The sequence below is a fragment of the Scyliorhinus canicula genome, chromosome 4, assembly GCF_902713615.1.
Source record: "Scyliorhinus canicula chromosome 4, sScyCan1.1, whole genome shotgun sequence".
NCBI classification, from domain to species: domain Eukaryota; kingdom Metazoa; phylum Chordata; class Chondrichthyes; order Carcharhiniformes; family Scyliorhinidae; genus Scyliorhinus; species Scyliorhinus canicula.
This window is the reverse complement of record NC_052149.1, coordinates 149,555,990-149,574,943: the sequence shown is the minus strand read 5'-3', so window position 1 is coordinate 149,574,943 and position 18,954 is coordinate 149,555,990. Positions and strand designations below refer to the sequence as shown.

The 18,954-nt window shown below is 48.0% G+C and overlaps 1 protein-coding gene across 1 annotated transcript in view; it reads left to right on the top strand.

The window, feature by feature from the left end:
• The first annotated feature begins 460 nt into the window (after nucleotides 1-460).
• LOC119965073 (slit homolog 3 protein-like) overlaps nucleotides 461-18,954 on the top strand; it is a 758,703-nt gene continuing 740,209 nt past the window's right edge. Inside the window, exon 1 of the mRNA XM_038795337.1 lies at nucleotides 461-1,084. Coding sequence (XP_038651265.1) covers nucleotides 912-1,084 — 173 coding nt within the window. The 5' untranslated portion in view covers nucleotides 461-911. The remainder of the gene's footprint in view (nucleotides 1,085-18,954) is intronic.

Below are 18,954 nucleotides of genomic sequence, written 5' to 3'. Positions count from 1 at the left end.
CGGAGCTGGGAAAGGAAAGGAGCAACTCCAGGATTTTACAACAAATCACACCCACAGCAACACAAGGAATGAGAAAAACTTGCAAGGGGCTTTAGCATAGGCAAGAGAAAACAAAACAAAGACCCAATCAGAGGCAGGCCACCCCCCAAAGTGTGTGGATGAAGAGTTTGTGCAGCACTCTGCGAGTTAGAGGTATTGATCACCTAGGATTTGGTGACAGGAGTGTGGGTTCGTGTTGACAGATTTGACGGACATCTAGAGAGACTTCACTGGCTTTGCCAGGACCCTTTGGTTGTTTTTTTTTCTCACTCCACCCCCCCCCCCCCCCCCCCTCCCCCGCACCTCACAAAAGTTTTTTTTTAAAAGCTGAGGGGAAGAGATCAGGAAAACTGTTCAGTCAGAAAAAAGTCTGCTGACTGGAATTCCTCCCCCCCCCCCCCCCCCCCCCCCCCCCAGCCCCCAACCCCTTCTTTTCTGAAGAAACCAGGAGTGCAAGCCGTTCTGAGACTGCCCCTGAAAGTCAGGAGTTTCAAAGTGAAAGAAAGTTGGAGGGAAAGGTTGAGGGTAGAAAGCTGGAATCGGCCGTGACATTAGTTTGCAGGATAAGTGCAGGGCTCCGGCTAGCAGGGGACTGGCGATTCTGCCATGTAATCGAGTCTGCTGCAAATTAGATGCTTGAGGAGTAAGATTTACCTCACCGGGGGTCAGCATTGCTGAGGGCTGTGAGCTGTGCCGACTGCCTGTGCTCGTGGAAAACTTTTTTAAGCTGATTAGTGAAGAGGAAGCTGAACTCTGTCGAAGCTGTTCCTGCCCCCCCCCCCCCCCCCCAATCTTTGAACTCTCGTGCTTTCCCTCTGTCTCTCTTTCTCTTCTCTCTCTTTCAATTACTTCTTCTTTCTGCGTCCTCCTGAATGGCGGGATTTAAAGACAATTTCCCAGGATTTGTCCTGCTCACACTGATGTTTTGGGGAGTTTGCACCCATGCGTGTCCCAGTCGCTGTATCTGCTCTGGATCCAGCGTGGATTGTCATCATTTGGGATTAAAGGCTGTTCCGAAGGGAATACCCAGGAATATCGAGAGACTGTAAGTAAAGCCGAATTATATTTCATTTACATTGATGTAGTTAAACTCCAACGAGAAACTTGAACTTCAATACATCTGTTTGAAAAGTGATTTATTATTGTCCATATTAAATGGTAAATCTCAGATGATAAAAAACAGAACATTAAATTTGCAGAATCGTTTGCAGTCCCGGGTGGATAGCGAGGTGAATTAGTTGATTACAACTCCAGCCAGCCAACTCTGTGCCATCAGCAATGTATCACCTTAGTTGGAGTTAGACAGCGTGCCAAGCTGCAACTCCACTGTAGCCATTCCAATGAAACAGGCTCCTTAGAGACTATCTTGGAGGATGGGGCAAGGTGAGGGTGAGGGCCCAGCACATAAGCAGATAGTGAAGTGCCAGTTGTGCCCTGACAGGCTATGCCATCTGTTTGACAAGTAGAGCATGTCCCTTTTACTGAGTGTTTTATGTTTTCAGCTTTGTAGTCGCCTTTGGTAACAATATCTGGGGATGAAGCTAAGGCACTGGTATTATTGGAGAGGGTTTGAACGGTGTCATAAAGTTCAAGAGTGAAGCCTGAACAGTTTATTATTGGCACTGGATACCCAAGCTGCCTGAAATCACAACCATATAACATTACATTTTAATACTATACACATAACTGCGGTTAATTCTGGTTATGTTTTGAATCTCACTGCCGTGCAACATTGACTGAGTGTACTCTGTACAGTAAATGCCTCTTGACATCCGTAAAGAAGAATTGATGGCGTAACCAGAGCAAGTTCATTGAGTGATATCCATAACGAATGACGGGGGGTTGCAGGGGGAGCTATCACATACACTGTGTATCATACTCTTTGGGATTTGCCATGACTGCCAATGCCATGGTCCAATCAGAGTCTGGCCCCATCTTTGCACAGGGTATTTTATAGTCAGGAACATCTGGGTTTGTGTACCAAGGATTCACTGAATACCTGTGTTGAGCAGCAACAACGAGGCGCCCGTAGCCTCCATGAGTGAAGAACAACAGTTGACTGCTGAGAGAGGTTGTTTTCCCACCTTTCTCTATCCCTGTGCTGAAGGTGCTGGGCAATGCTGTGAATACCAATCACACCAATAATCCTCCAACACCTTAAACTAGCAGCTATTGTTTATGCATAAACCTGGACAGTCCCTATTCAGAGGCTATTTGGTCGTAAGTATGTTAACAGCTAAACCCAATGCTGCCCAAACCAAACATCTATATACATTAACCTTCCAGCAGGGGTCAGTGAATAGTGTCAGCAGCAGAAACTGTTGTGAGCAGCCCAGCTAACTTAACCCAAACCAGAGGCGGGCTGAGACTCAGATGTCCCGGTCAGTATGTTCCAGGTACCCGACAGACAATGCATTTACATGTTGACGCTGCCATATTATTAATAGATAACTGCAATGTTAACATGATTTATTAGTTCTGGAATCTTCCCGACACCTACACATCAGGACACAAAATGTCAGTTTACTCCTTTTATTTCATGTTGCTGTGAATTATTTGCATGTGGTATGTGACGATTTTACATTGCTGTGACCGATTGGCTTGTGCTTAGATTACTTCACCAGACAAATAAAGTGCTTTGAAGTGCACTGATGCAGTGTATGAAGCACGGCAACCAATATGTGCTCACCAAGGTTTCACAAACAAGAATGAGATTTTGGCCAGATACACATACATGTCCAGGATACTGGGGAGAGCTACCCTACCGCTTTTTGATATAGTGATGTAGGATCTTTTACATCCACCTGAGAGGGCAGACAGAAGCTCAGTTTAAGATCCTGTGCAGGTCTCCGAATGTACATCATTCCCTCAGCCCCGTGGTTAAGCGTCAGCCTGGACGACGTACTCAAAACTCTTTTGACCCAGAGGCGGGTCGGTTACTACCATTGCGCCAAGCTGATATGTCAGGAAGGAAAGGCTGCAAACGTATCTTCCCCTCTGCCAGTTTTGGTGTAACCCCATGAGTTATTCTGCTTGGGCAGGGCAGAGGCTGATCACCCATCACTCAAGATACAAACAGAATAACTTCAGGGCAGAAGAACGCCAGGACTCTGTGCTCATTCTGATTTCAATGTTAAAATACTGTGACTGACTAATGCAGTGTTACACCAGTTAAATCCCATTTTGCATTTGTGGATGATTGTTTGCTAATGAGGTCACAAATAAGAGAACAACCTGTGTGTGGGATTGTGTGGTATGAGAACAGGACTTTTGGAATTCAATTGGCACACTTCACATAGAAATGCTTACACTTGTACTACATTCCTGTGTGTGGTATTTTTACGTGAACATTAAACCATCTACTCTCAACAGGTTAACATTCACATAGAAATAATACACACAGGAAAGTAGTACAAGTGCATTAAACATCTGGTCATGAGGTTTGCCAATTGGAATTTCTATCCTATGGAATTTAAATAAGTAACTCCGAATGACAGCAGCGTCTCACAGAACAGAGTACAAACAGGTGAATCCGTTCTCAGATGGAGATCTTCTTTCTGAACTTCTGGGTTACCTTGCATGATAAAAATGAAACATTTTTGTCTGGGATTGATTATTTTGTTGGCTTTTTCTTTTCAGCTCTCAGCAAACACAGTGTTAAGGGAAGTTAGTTTCTTCTAAGCTTTGTAAATGACACATTAAGGCCCGGCTAATACTTTACCTCAGATTGAGGTACAGGCAGGTATGATTTGGGAAGGCTTTATTCTGAAAGCTCTGGTTGCTGCTGGTGATGATGCACAAATAAGTGAATAAGACCATTCGATTTAATTTAAATGCTTGCATCATTGATAATTGTGAGTCATTGCCCAACTAATGAGTCTATATAAGTGCAGAATTTAATCACATTTGTTCTGATATATCTTCACAAGGGTTTTGAATGGTATGTCTGAAACTGAATGCTCCACGGTCAACATACTTTATTTGGATGCTTGAACAGCTTTATATCCATTACAAGGTGCAAAATTACTCAAGGCTTCATAGTCGTGCTACTGTATGTAACTAAAAGTAAGTTAGCCATAGTCCCAGATGACCATGGCTGCTTACCTCGCTGAGAGGGAGAGCCAACTGGTGGCGATTTACCCTGAGGGTCATCATACCTCAGGTTGGGGCACGTTTGAGAAGACGGGGCCTTCAAGAATAACCTCAGCCAGCCTGGGAATTGAACCCACGCTTGGTCTGCATCACTCAGCTAACTAAGCTATACCATCCCATGTATGTAAGAAGTGAGCAACAGAGCAATATACTGTAGTTTTAAGGATCAGTTATCATGGTTTGAGCATACACTTCAGTTGTTATATCATTTTGGGAAGGTTTTAAAGTTTTGTAACTTGGAATCATATCGCTGGATTTCCCACTCCCCCTCAGGCATTTGTGAAAGCAGGGATGGAGGCGATGGTGGGGTTGGGGGGAGGGGGGGGGGGCACAAGTCTTCCTGCTACCTCCCCACCCACCCTTTTCGCCACCGCAATTTTAGCAGCGGAAGGGAGGTGTGTCAGGTGGCCTGACCTCCACTGGACTAATTGAGGCCCTTAAGTAGACACTTAATTTTGATTTCAGAGACTCATCCAGCCACTACTGGGATTTAACCGCTGGCAGGAAAAGCCAATGCCAACCAAGCCTCCCTCTCCCTGCATGGGCTGTTGGTGCAGGTTGGGTGAGGGCCTGACCATCAACTCGCACCCCCCACCCTCCCTCCAACTTTTCTGTCCTCACCAGGAATTGCCAGCTTGGCACCCAGGGGACCCCTGCCTCACCAGCTAGCTTAGATCCAATGCAGCCCATCTCCGGTTAGCCTCTCTGCAGTACTGGCACTGGCCACCGCATCTGGAGATGCTGCTGGTACTGGAGAACTGCTGGCCTCTGATTGGCCAGCAGCTCTCTGTGATGGGACTTCCTGTTCCTGGGGATTGGCAGCCCCGCCTCACCTCCTATTTGGCAACCAGGCGTATAATGGCAGAATGACATGCATAGTTCTGCTGTGGGTGGACTCCCCAACTCCCCCCCCCCAAAAAAAATGTTTTGTCATGGGGTTGAGGAGGGGTTAAAAGGCAAGGAGAGTGGTGCCCCATAACATCCAGCCCAAAAGGTGGTGGTGTGGGCCAAATTGAAAGTTGCTCTTGCAAAGAACTGGCATGGACAAGATGGACCGAATGCCTCCTTCTATGCTGTACCCATTCTGTGATTTTATATAAAGATCGTTTACAGCTGGAGTTGCAATTGTTTAACCAGGCTCTTGATCATCCATTCCACTATCCTGTTCTTGGTGTCTTATTGGGTCCCAAGATGAGCTTCCAACCACCTCCACACTATGACAAAGAACATCCATTTCCACCTCCGCAACATCGACTGACCTTGCTCCTGCCACAGCTCACCTGCTGGTGAAACTCTCATTCATACCTTACTAACCTTTAATAATAATAATAATAATCTTTATTAGTGTCACAAGTAGGCTTACATTAACACTGCAATGAAGTTACTGTGAAAAGTCCCTAGTCGCCACACTCCGGCGCCTGTTCAGATACACTGAGGAAGAATTCGGAATGTCCAATTCATCTAATGGCACGTCTTTCGGGACTTATGGGAAGAAATCGGAGTGCCCGAACAAAACCCATACAGACACGGGGAGAACGTGCAGACTTCTCACAACAGGGACCCAAGCCAGGAATCGAACCGGGTCCATGGGGCTGTGAAGCAACAATGCTAACTACTGTGCTCTGGACCGCCCTAAATTTGACATGTTCCTTCCGTGTTTCACTTCCACCAAACATGAGACCATCCTGATGGAACCATCAATTCAGCGAACACGTGTAGTTGGATCTGAACAGAGGCTTTAATACACTTACAACAGAGCCAGCCTATTCGTCGTTGAACTTCAGATGAACTGCAGGCTGGCTCTAAGGCACTGATCTTTATACATCGGTCCCAGGGGGAGGAGTCCTGGGCAGAGCCAAGGGAGGAGCCCAGTACAAACTCTCGCGTACTCCCAGAGCGACTCCCCCTGGTAGTTGGATAGTGCAACTGCACTTACAATGGTGGATAGTGAACATATATACACGGAGTTATATTGGCAACTGTATACAGCATTGATCTTACAATGGGTAGATAACGAACATATATACATGGAGTGATATTGGCAACTATATATAGTGTGAATCACCTTCACCACATTCACCCCCTGTTAAAAAAATCAAGTCCGGCGGGGGTGATGGCTCAAAGAGTCAGTCTGTCCGGTGGACGAATTGTCCGTTTTGATCTGCGGAGCACCGGGGTTGCAGCCTCTTGCAGTGGCTGGGCGGACGTCGAGGTCTGGGGTACGGTTGCCGGCTCCGGGGTGAGTCTTGTCTGAGCCTCATACACCTCCTGGTCGAATGGAGACTGGGGGAGCGGGGGGGGGCTGGTGCTGGCGCTTGGGACTGGTGGGGTGAGCTCGCAGAATCGGGGGCGGCTGCATACGGAACGGGGAAAGGAGTTCCTCGGTGGGGGTAAATGGGGGGCTGGATCCAGTGGGTTCCAGGTCCCGGAGGGATACTGTGTCCTGGCGACCGTCCGGGAACTCAACAAATGCGTACTGTGGGTTGGAATGAAGCAAGCGCACCTTTTCAACAATGGGGTCGGTCTTGTGCACCCTGACGTGCTTCCTTAGGAGAACAGGGCCTGGCGTCCTCAGCCACGCCGGAAGTGAGACCCCTGTGGTAGTGCCCCTGGAAAAAATGAAGAGCCGCTCGTGGGGGGTTTGGTTGGTAGCTGTACACAGGAGGGATCTAATTGCGTGGAGCGCGTCAGGGAGGACTTCCTGCCATTGGGAAACTTGGAGCTTCCTGGACCTGAGGGTCAGTAGGACGGTCTTCCAGACTGTCGCGTTGTTCCTCTCCACCTGTCCGTTTCCCCTGGGGTTGTAACTGGTAATCCTGCTCGAGGCGATGCCCTTGTCGAGCAGGTACTGACGCAGCGCGTCACTCATAAAGGACACACACCGGTCGCTGTGCACATAGCTGGGGAAACCGAACAGGGTGAAGACACCATGCAGGGCCCTAATGACTGTGTGGGAGGTCATATTGGGGCATGGGTTGGTGAAGGGGAATGGGGAGAACTCGTCAATAATGTTAAGGAAGTAAATGTTTTTGTTAGTGGAGGGGAGTGGCCCTTTGAAATCGATTGCAAGGCGTTCAAAGGGCCTAGAAGCCTTGACCAGGTGGGCCCTGTCTGGTCTATGGAAGTGCGGTTTGCACTCCGCACAGATCGGGCAGTCCCTGGTGACCGCTTTTACCTCCTCGTTGGAGAAAGGCAGGTTTCGGGCTCTGATGTAGTGGGCGAGCCGGGTGACCCCTGGGTGGTAGAGGTTATCGTGGATGGCTTTTAGGCGGCTGATTTGCGCGCTGGCGCATGTCCCGCGGGATAGGGCATCCGAGGGCTCTTTGAGCTTCCCCGGTCGATATTTGATATCGTAATTGTAGGTGGAGAGTTCAATCCTCCACCGAAGAATTTTGTCCAAAATCACCAGCGCTGCAGTGTAGGAACCGGCTGGATTTAGTTGTGTAGAAATTCTGTGGCTTACCCTCGCGTGCAGTAGGCTGAGCTTTTGTTCTCCCGTAGTTTCAGCGGTGCTGATTTCGGCCAGGTAGGCCTTAAAACATTTCAGCCAGTGGCAGAAAGTTTCTTTCGCCTCTGCATCCTGCGGATCGAGTTCTAGACGTCCTGGGTTTAGAGCGGATTCCATGCTTTACTTCGGCAGCTTCTTAAGTGTATTAAATTGATGGAACCATCAATTTAGCGAACACGTGTAGTTGGATCTGAACAGAGGCTTTAATACACTTACAACAGAGCCAGCCTATTCGTCGTTGAACTTCAGATGAACTGCAGGCTGGCTCTAAGGCACTGATCTTTATATATCGGTCCCAGGGGGAGGAGCCCTGGGCGGAGCCAAGGGAGGAGCCCAGTACAAACTCTCGCATAGGACAGCACGGTAGCATTGTGGTTAGCACAATCGCTTCACAGCTCCAGGGTCCCAGGTTCGATTCTGGCTTGGGTCACTGTCTGTGCGGAGTCTGCACATCCTCCCCGTGTATGCGTGGGTTTCCTCCGGGTGCTCCGGTTTCCTCCCACAGTCCAAAGATGTGCGGGTTAGGTGGATTGGCCATGATAAATTGCCCTTAGTGTCCAAAAATTGCCCTTAGTGTTGGGTGGGGTTACTGAGTTATGGGGATAGGGTGGAGGTGTTGACCTTGGGTAGGGTGCTCTTTCCAAGAGCCGGTGGAGATTCGATGGGCCGAATGGCCTCCTTCTGCACTGTAAATTCTATGTAAATTCTATGTATTCCCAGAGCGACTCCCCCTGGTGGTCGGATAGAGCAACTGCACTTACAATGGTGGATAGTGAACATATATACACGGAGTTATATTGGCAACTATATACAGCATTGATCTTACAACGGGTAGATAACGACCATATATACATGGAGTGATATTGGCAACTATATATAGTGTGAATCGCCTTCACCACACATCCAAAGCCCTATTGCCATGCCCTTCCCTACACCAAGTCCCATCCAGCCATCACTTCTGTGCTTGCTGATTTACATTGGCTCACAGTCAGCAACAGCTTGAATTTAAAATTATCGACTGGTTTTCAAATTCCTCCCTGACCTCACCCCTCCCTAATGCTGCAATGTCCTCCAAGAGTTTGATGCACATCTAATTCTGTTCTGTTGATTCTGATCGCTCCACTATTGGTGGCTGTGCCTTCAAGCTACCTTGGGCCCAAGCTCAGGAATTCCCTCCCTCGGCCTCTCTGCCTTCATACAAGTTGTTACTGTTTGGCACTGCAACATTTTTATCTCCTTATGATTTTGTGAAGTGTCTTGGGACATTTTTCCACTTTAAAGGTAATTGTGTGCTGCTACTGAATAAGTCACACAATCCATTTCCTACCACTTGTGCCCTTGGCATGTGGGTCCGGTACCGGGACGCTGGCAAATTCCTGATGCCTGGAGTTGTTTTAAGTCAATAATTTGAAATGCTTTTACAATTGGAGAGATTGCAGCTATCCATGCTATCCATTGGTTCATTGCCTGTGAGCCAGGTTTTGATTAGGATTTCCAGGATCTCACGCAATTAGACATGTTTCCTGTCACAACAGTGCCTCGGTTATCCTGCCTCTCAATGTGCGATGTCACAGGCTGCCACTCAGGCCATCTCAGAGATGCATTGTCAATGCCTGCTGCCGCAGAGAGCTGGGGCTGCCTCGTACACCGCAGTCAGATGTCAGTGAGGGAGAAGGGGGTAGAGACAGGAGCTGAAACCAGAAGCTGGGGGGTAGGGGGAAGTTGGGAATCAAAGTTGGCAAACTGATATAATTGGTATTCTTCAATCTTTTAAAAGATTGTATGGAAGTTTGTGCTTCATTGTAGTAAGCTGGCCCATGTTTGAATACTGGATTTTGCTCTATTTATCTAATTGTTAGTTAAGTGAAAGCGCACTCCCAGTCGTAGGAAAGAAATGAAAATGAAAATCGCTTATTGTCACACATAGGCTTGAATGAAGTTACTGTGAAAAGCCCCTAGTCGCCACATTCCGCCGCCTGTCCAGGGTGGCTGGTACAGGAATTGAACCGTGCTGCTGGCCTGCTTGGTAAGCCAGCTCTTTAGCCCAGTGAGCTAAACCAGCCCCTGAGACATGAGGACTGCTAACAAAGCGGCTTCATGACACTGGACCAAATGAAATATTTAATATAATTACCCAACACTTAACATTTGTTTAATATCGGTGCAGCACCGTAGCATTGTGGATAGCACAATCGCTTCACAGCTCCAGTATCCCAGGTTCGATTCCGGCTTGGGTCACTGTCTGTGTGGAGTCTGCACATCCTCCCCGTGTCCGTGTGGGTTTCCTCCGGTTGCTCCGGTTTCCTCCCACAGTCCAAAGATGTGCAGGTTAGGTGGATTGGCCATGATAAATTGCCCTTAGTGTCCAAAATTGCCCTTAGTGTTGGGTGGGGTTACTGGGTTATGGGGATAGGGTAGAGGTGTTGACCTTGGGTAAGGTGTTCTTTCCAAGAGCCGGTGTAGACTCGATGGGCCGAATGGCCTCCTTCTGCACTGTAAATTCTATGATAATTCTATGATATTGATTTGCACAAAGAGCGCCAAAATGCCAGCTGTCCTTTTTAAAACAAACTCATATTTTTAGAGACGTGCATTGTTTTCACTTTCTGAAGTTCCGCAGTTCTATAATTAATATATTTTTAAAGGCAGTGAACAATTTCATGTAATTATTTGATTGTCTATCGAGGAGCTCTTGCATAGTCTGAAGCCTGGGACATAGTTCGCTAGCAGACACGGTTTTAAAGCCACTTCACAAATAGTCCATGTGGCCTAAACTGATCTGAGTTTAATCAAAGTTTATTTGGTGTTTGGTGAGGTCTTTGCTGTTCACTAAGTGTTTGGATATTTCTGGCTGCAGACCATCATAGCCTTTTTCTTAATACTTTGGGCACTTAAAATGTGATGTCTGGAGTCTTTGGATGCTCTCCCGTTTTGTTTCTCATGGTTAGTGTGGGCTCTGCAACATGTTAGCGATATTCTATCTGCCAGTCCGACCTATCCCTTTATGGTCAGTATTCCTTCCAGACATCTAGGGAATTGTAGCTGCCAAAAAATGAAAATTCCTGAGGTCAATTCGAGGTTCGGAAATTGTTACATGCCCCAAGTTAGAAGGGCAAGAAAGATATGACTAATGTCCTTTCGATTGGGCGGCATGGTAGCACAGTGGGTAGCACTGTTGTTTCACAGCTCCAGGGTCCCAGGTTCGATTCCCGGCTTTGGTCACTCTCTGTGTGGAGTTTGTACGTCCACTCCGTATTTGTGTGGGATTCATCCGGTTGCTCCCACAAATCCCGACAGATGCGCTGTTGGGTGAATTGGATATTCTGAATTCTCCCTCTGTGTACCCGAACAAGCGCCGGAATGTGGCGACTTGTGTATTTTCACAGTAACTTCATTACATTGTTAATGTAAGCCTACTTGTGACAATAAAGATTATTTCATTGTTTTTATTTTGTGGCTGCAATAAAGTGTGGCATCTACTTTATGCCGCAGACATGTATTAACCTGATAAAATACACTAAAGGGAAGAGATTTATTCATTTATTTATGAGCAGATACTCAGCTTATTTAAAAATAGAAACAGAACAGGCATAGCTTTCTCTTGCTCTACAGTCTGAATTTCACATTGTGAGACTGTGACGGTTTATTTTCCATAAAACAGCTGGAACCTGTCTGATTCCATCTACCCTGCCCCACCTCTTCAACACTTTAAACACATCGATCAAATCATCCCCAAATCCCCCTTTATTTGAATAAAAACAGCCCCATTACCTTTTTCCAAGATTGAAAATATGGACGCAAAATTGCAAATGGATTCCCATTAGGCTGCAGGCAGGCAGCCAGTTTAGAGCATGCATCTCCTAACCTGAAAATGGTCACTGCCAAAACTAAAAAGAAAACATGTTCCATTCCTCAGCGGTATCATCCATCACGCACAGAATTAACCAAACAAAAAAAAAGTCTCGGCTGCAAGGTTGAAATCATTCCAGGGGCGAGGCGGGGAGAAGGAGCAGAGAAATGCAGGTGGACTGAGTCCATTGGCAGGGTCTGAGGTTTGGACTGGCCGGGAGCCAGAAGCCAGTCCTCAGGCTGCAGTGGAACATTTTTTGACAGGTCCAATCCAATGTTAATTCTGCACCCGGGCCAGAGATCAAATTTGAGTCCTTCCTGTACTGTACTGTACTGGGCATTATTGAGGCATGAGCGATATGTTCAGTATTGCTCACGAAGAATTACTGAAACAATGCATTTGCATAAGATAATGATGAAACAAGACATTTTCAAGAAGTAAGTAACTTTGTGAGATTTCATGGAAAATAAATTCTTCTGGTGATCGAGCCCTTAATCAAATCTTCCCGTTCAAATCTCAGACAAAACTGAGAAAAGAAAGACAAAGGAATTGAGGTATTAGCAAAGGGAGTGAACATTGGTGCTTTAATGTCTTATGCAACTGAGTGGTCAGAGATGAATTCACATTCTGTCAAATCCTATCTGGAAATTTCCAATCCCAGCAGTGCTATTAAGAGGAGATACTAAGTAAACGCCAGACATTTCCCCACAGGGAGTATAAATCAGATGTTGAATCTCTGTGACTGCACTCAATCTGACTCGGGTTTGATCTCCAGCCTTTGTTGAGTTAACAACTAGATTCTGGCTGTAAGGATAGGGGAGGGAATCTGTTTTTGATTGTGATCGAGTAGTGGCTGCTGTTGAAAATTGGGCAAATATCGGCATCAGGTGAAGATTGACCTGGACTTGCATATAATTCCTCCCATTAGTGAATGCTTACAGTTAAAGCTTCTTCACTAACAATGAGTTCTGTGCTGTACTGTTCTATGTTCTCGGCACAACATCGAGGGCCGAAGGGCCTGTTCTGTGCTGTACTGTTCTATGTAATGACGATTTGGGTAAGATACAGAATGTTCTCCAGCAAGGAGAGAGTAGCATGACAGAAGGAAGTGGAGTTGCTGAGAGCCTGCTGAGATGAACGGAAAATATTGGGTTAAAGACAAAATTTCAATAAATTCAGATGTTATTGTTTGAAGCTGGCCAAGTTTCAGGGTTCATATGGTGCCAGTGAAAGAAGATTTTTCACCGCGGTTTAATCTGAGTGAAAGCTCCTGGGTCCAAGCCAGGTTTTATTCATACCTGTTGAAAGTCAATGGTCCAATGAGCAGCTTCAGTCCACCCGACCCAAATAACCAAAAATTGTCAACCCAGCTTTTCTTTTCATAGAATCATAATGCAGAAGGACTCATTCGGCCCATTGAATCTGCACCGGCCCTTGAAAACAGCACCCTACTTAAGCCCACGCCTCCACCCTATCCCCATAATCCAGTAATGTTACCTAACATTTGGATATTAAGGGGCAATCTAGCATGGCCAATCTGCCTAACCTGCACCTCTTTGGACTGCGGGAGGAAACCAGAGCACCCAGAGGAAACCGACACAGACAGTCACTCAAGGCCGGAATTGAACCTGGGTCCCTGGAGCTGTGAGGCAACAGTGCTGACCACTGTGCCACTGTGCCACCCAGCGAGCTAGACTACAAAGTCCCTTCTTTCTTCCAAGAGGCTGACTCACTCTATTTGGAGCCTTTTACCTGTGCATTTTAAGCCGTTCCGATCTGTGGGTTTGGCCGAGGCTCAAGTCAGAGAAGTACATATTTCAAATGTGTAACTGCACATGTTAGGCACATCACAACTTGAGATTGTTAATGCACTCGATCCTGCTTTTATAAGCTAACTTGATAGACCACAACATCTGATACAACAAACATAGCTTATGGTTTTCCCGTTAATGGACATAAGAAAATAATACCCCAGAGACAAGCCTTCAAGTTTGTTCAGACCTTGGACATGGTTCAGCTTCAGATCAGCCAATGTTTGAATGATTCAAATCTAAATTCCAAATAAATAAAGAAGCTGAGAGAGCCATCGCTGTCACCAAATAATCGGTAGTGAATCATATGGATAACTAATCTTCGGCAGTGATGTTTTCTCTTTAGATCACCAGCTAGGGTAACCAGGTTATTCTCTGCTCACCATACCCTCCATCAGATTGGCAATGAATTATGTGGATGATGACCACCACAATGCCTGAGTCCTCAAAATCTTTTGTCAAATGGCCCACGCAGTCCTAATATTCCAAACTTAAGCAGCATTCATATTTTTACAACGTGCCAGATATTGTCCCAACATTTATTCACTTGTTGAATTTGATATCGTATTTGTAGTTCATTTTTTAAATTCTTAGTTTAAAAAAAAAATGTTTTTATTAAAGTTTTCAATTTTCCAAAATCCTACAAAACACATACATTATTATAAAATCCTTGAAATATCAAACAAGGCACAAAAAGACATAAAAATACAAAAGAGAACACAATCCCACACACTACATCACTCCTCAGTCCCTCCTCCCCTCTGGCAACTGACGGTGATTAGTTTCTTGAAGTAAGTAATAAAAGGCTGCCACCTCCACGGAGTAGAGCCCTTGGACAGATCCTCTCATGGTATACAAAAACGGCATTAGATTACCTAACCATGCCAGGGTTAGTGGTGGGGCTGGAGACCTCCGCCTCAGCCAAAATCGCCTTTGATGATCAACAATGGAAAGGCAAGGACATCTGCCAAGGATGTCCCTGTCTGCAGCCCTGGCAGGTCCAACACCCCAAATAAGGCAACCAAAGGGCAGAAGGGCAGGTACTAAAGGAGGAGAACCAAAAGCTCACAAGCTTGGGACAGGACCAAAACATCTGCGTGTGGTTGGCCGGGCCCCCAGAGCACCGCTTACACCTTTCATCCACCTCCGGGAAGAAACTACTCATCCTCTCCTTAATTAGGTGCACCCTAAACACTAGCTTAAGCTGGATCGTGCCCAAACTTGTGCACAAGGATGTGAAATTCACCCTGCGAAGGTCCTCACTCCATACCTCGTCATCTACTATGGGCCCCAGCTCCCCCTTCCACTTCTTCTCATAGGATCTGCCCATAGATTCCAGATGTGTTACCCTCACCTGACCCCGTAAGTAAAAGGATCCTCTCCATTAGAGATGTCAGCAGCGCCTCTGAGAAAGTCGGAAACGTCTTCTACACTAAATGCCGAATCCGGAGACACCTAAACGAGTCTGACCCGAGAGCCTGTACTTCACCGTTAGTTCCTCGAAGCTGGCGAATCGTCCCTCCAAATGCAAGACTCCAATTCTCTCCAACCCCTGCCTTCCCCACACCCCAAACATGGCGTCCTGTCTCGCCGGCTCAAACAGGTCCGTATAAAAAGGGGCCAACTTCGACAAAGACCCCAGCCTAAAATGCTGTCTGCCTCCATATCCTTACAGTGGACACAACCACTAGATTCTCAGGATATCTTGTTGGTGAAAATGGGATCAAAGCTATCACCAGCGTGCCCAATCCAGACCCCTTACAATCTAGACCGCGCCTCTACCTGTATCCAAGCGGCCAATGGGTCACTACACCACCCAGCACTTTTTCTATGTTGACCACCCAATAATAAAAAAGAAATGAAATGAAAATCACTTATTGTCACGAGTAGGCTTCAAATGAAGTTACTGTGAAAAGCCCCTAGTCGCCACATTCCGGCGCCTGTTCGGTGAGGCTGTTACGGGAATCAAACCGTGCTGCTGGCCTGCTTGGTCTGCTTTCAAAGCCAGCGAATTAGCCCTGTGCTAAACAGCCCCTACAGAAACAGAAAGGTCCCTGGACTGTCTGTCCCTCTGTAAAACTGTCCTACAAATTCTCGAAGTCTTGCCTGCCGAAATAAAAGATTTATCAGCCTGTTTATCCTCCCAGTAAAGGATTTGGTGGGAAAGACAGGAAGACATTGAAAAAAAACAGAAACCGTGGAAGAATATTCATTTTGACAGACTGGACACTGCCAGCCAAGGACAAAGGCAGGTTACCTGACCTTTGCAGATCCAACTTGACCTTACTCACCAGACTGGAGCAGTTCAATTTATGGAACCGTGCCTAGTCCTGGGCCACTCGGACACCCAAATACCTGAAGCTTGATCTGACAAGGCAAAAGGGAAGCATCACCAGGTTGGCTCCCTGCCCCTGGGGTTCACTGGAAAATACCCACTCTTACTCAGATTCCACTTGTATCCCGAAAAATAGCCAAAGCGCTTCAGAAGCTTCATTATATCATCCATTGTGGGGACTGGGTCCACCACATAAAGCAGTAAGCCACCTTACTGTAAACCCGGGCCACCTGCACCCCCAGGCACCTAAAGTGCCAGACAAAATGGAACCCCCCCCCCCGCCAACCTTCACCCCCCTCCCACTCCTGGAGGGGAGACCAGAAAGTAGTCATTTTTCCCTAAATTCAGTTTGTACCCTGAAAACGTCCCAAATCTCTGAAGCAACCCCATTATGCTCCCCACCAACGAGCTCCACTCCGAAATGTACAAGTCATCGGCATATAAGGACACCCTATGCTCCAACCCTCTCCCCCTACTATCCCCTTCCACAATCCCAATCTCCTCAGCGCAATGGCCAAGGGCTCTATAGCTAATGCAAACAGAAGGAGGGACATGAGGCATCCTTGCCTCGTATCCTGGTGTAATACAAAACACCCTGAATTCACACTATTTGTGTGCACGCTCGCCATTGGCTGCTTATACAACTGCTTCACCCATGCCGCAAACTTCAGCCCAATCCCAAATTTATCCAACACCGCCAGCAAATAACACCACTCCACGCGATCAAATGCCTTCTCTGCATCTAACGCCACCACCACCTTTGTCTCCCTTCCCTCTGCTGGAGGAAGTACCACATTCAATAGTCTCCTCACATTCAAGGACAACCGTCTGCCCTTGACGAACCTCGTCTGATCTTCCCCAATCACCTTCAGAAGGCACCCCTCCAACCTTAACGCCAGTACTTTTGCCAATATCTTGGCATCTATATTCAGCAGAGATATAGACCTGTATGACCCACACTCCACTGGGTCCTTATCTTCCTTAAGCATCAACAAGAGGGAGGGCTGCCCCATCGTTTGTGGCAACACATCCCTGTCCACCACGTCCTCAAACATTTCCATCATCAACAGCGCCAGACTATCCTTAAATCTTTTATAAACTTCGACCGGGAATCCACCTGGCCCCGCCCCCTTTCTTGCTTGCATCCTCCCGATTGCCACCTTCGCCTCTTTCACCCCCACCCGCTCCTCCAACCCTGCCCTCTCCACCTCCCCCAACTGCGGGCACTTAGCCCACCCAGAAACTCCTTCATAATACACTCCTCCTCTGGGGGCTCTGACTTACGCAAATCCCTATCGAACTCCCCAAACACCTTATTAATCTCTTCCTGAGTCACCACCAACTTCTCCGTCCTGTCCCGCACCCGAACTGTCTCCCTCGCCACGGCCCCCCTACAGAATTGACCTATCAACATATGCCCTGCCTTCTCCTTTCTACTTGTAGAAAGCTCCCTCGGCCTTCTCAACTGACGCACCTCTTTGCCCGTGGACAATAGATCAACTCTTGCCTGCAACTCCTTCCTTTTTGCCAGGAGATCCGGGGCCGGGCCCCCCCTCATTTCTCCCATCCACCTCCAAAATCTCTTCTAACAGTTGTTGCCATTCCTCCCTCTCTTCCCTAGCCACAGTAGCCTTTGAATCACTATCAATTACGATGAGACGAGAGTACAGTGTAATCGAGGCTTTATTACGCAGAGATGTGTAACCTCCCGCAGCTGCTGCCGAAATGGCTGCAGCTCGGAGAGCCCACACATTTATACTCCGCCTACTGGGCGGAGCCAGCAGGCAGGGATCTACCCCCGTACCTGTAGCACAGGCGCCTTACCGTAATACACCTCATATGCGGTACATACAATATAACAGTGGTGACTACTACATTCACCCCCTGTTAAAAAAGAGTCCGGGGGGGGGGGGGGGGGGGGGTGGAAGGCTATTTACATATATGCGTTTAACATTTCAGGAAAAGTTTATAAACTCAGACGGTTGGGCGCCTTGATCCGATGTTGCGAGCGCCGCAGTCTCGGTGACGATTCAGGCGTCGGTGACTCCGGGAGCGTTTCGACCTCATCTTCACCCCCGGGTGGGACAGAGGGGAGGACGGATCATCCTGGAGCGGGGGCTGTAGTGGGGTGCACTGGGGAAAGGGAGGGTAGCGCCGGAGCAAGGGGGGGGGGGGGGTGTGGGGACCCAGCTGGCGCCAGGTCCCTGAGGGAGACTGTGTCTTGGCGGCCGTAGGAGTACGCTACGTAGGCGTACTATGGGGTCGCGTGAAGTAGCTGTACCCTCTTAACCGACGGTTCTGCCTTGTGGAGCCGCACATGCTTGCGGAGGAGAAGGTCCTGGGGCTGCCAGCCACGTTGGGAGAGAAACTCCGGAGGTGGACTTCCTCGGGAAGGCAAAGAGACGTTCATGGGGAGTTTTGTTAGTCGCAGTGGAAAGGAGCGACCGAATGGAGTGGAGGGCGTTGGGGAGGACCTCCTGCCAGCGGGAGGCCCAGGGATTTCTGGACCGTGGGGCCAGCTGGACGGCATTCCAGACCGTCCCATTCTCCCGCTCCACCTGCCCGTTTCCCCGTAGCCGGGCGTCCTGCTCGAGGCAATACCTCTGCTGAGCAGGTACTGACGCAGCTCATCGCTCATAAATGAGGATCTCCGGTCGCTGTGGACGTAGGCGTGGTAACCGAACAGAGCGAAGATCGTGTTGAGGGCTTTGATGACGGTGGCAGAACTCATCAGGGCATGGGATGGCAAAGGGTAATCTGGAATATTCGTCAACCACATTAAGAAAGTACGTGTTTTGGTCGGTGGAGGGGAGGGGCCCTTTGAAATCCACGCTCAGGCGTTCAAAGGGGCGGGAGGCCTTCACCAGGTGTGCTCGGTCTGGCCAGTAGGAGTGCGGTTTGCACTCTGCGCAGACCCGGCAGTCTCTGGTGATAGCCCTGACTTCCTCGATGGAGTAGGGCAGATTGCGGGCCTTTATAAAGTGATAAAAACGGGTGACCCCTGGGTGATAGAGATCGTCGTGTAGGGTCCGGAGTCGGTCCACTTCTGCGTTGGCATATGTACCTCGGGATAGGGCATCAGGGGGCTCGTTGAGCTTACCGGGGCGATACAAGATCTCGTAATTGTTGGTGGAGAGTTCGATCCTCCACCTCAAGTTCTTATCATTTTTGTTCTACCCTGCTGCGGGTTATTGAACATGAAGGCAACCGACCGTTGGTCAGTGAAGAGAGTGAATCTCCTGCCGGCCAGGTAAGGCCT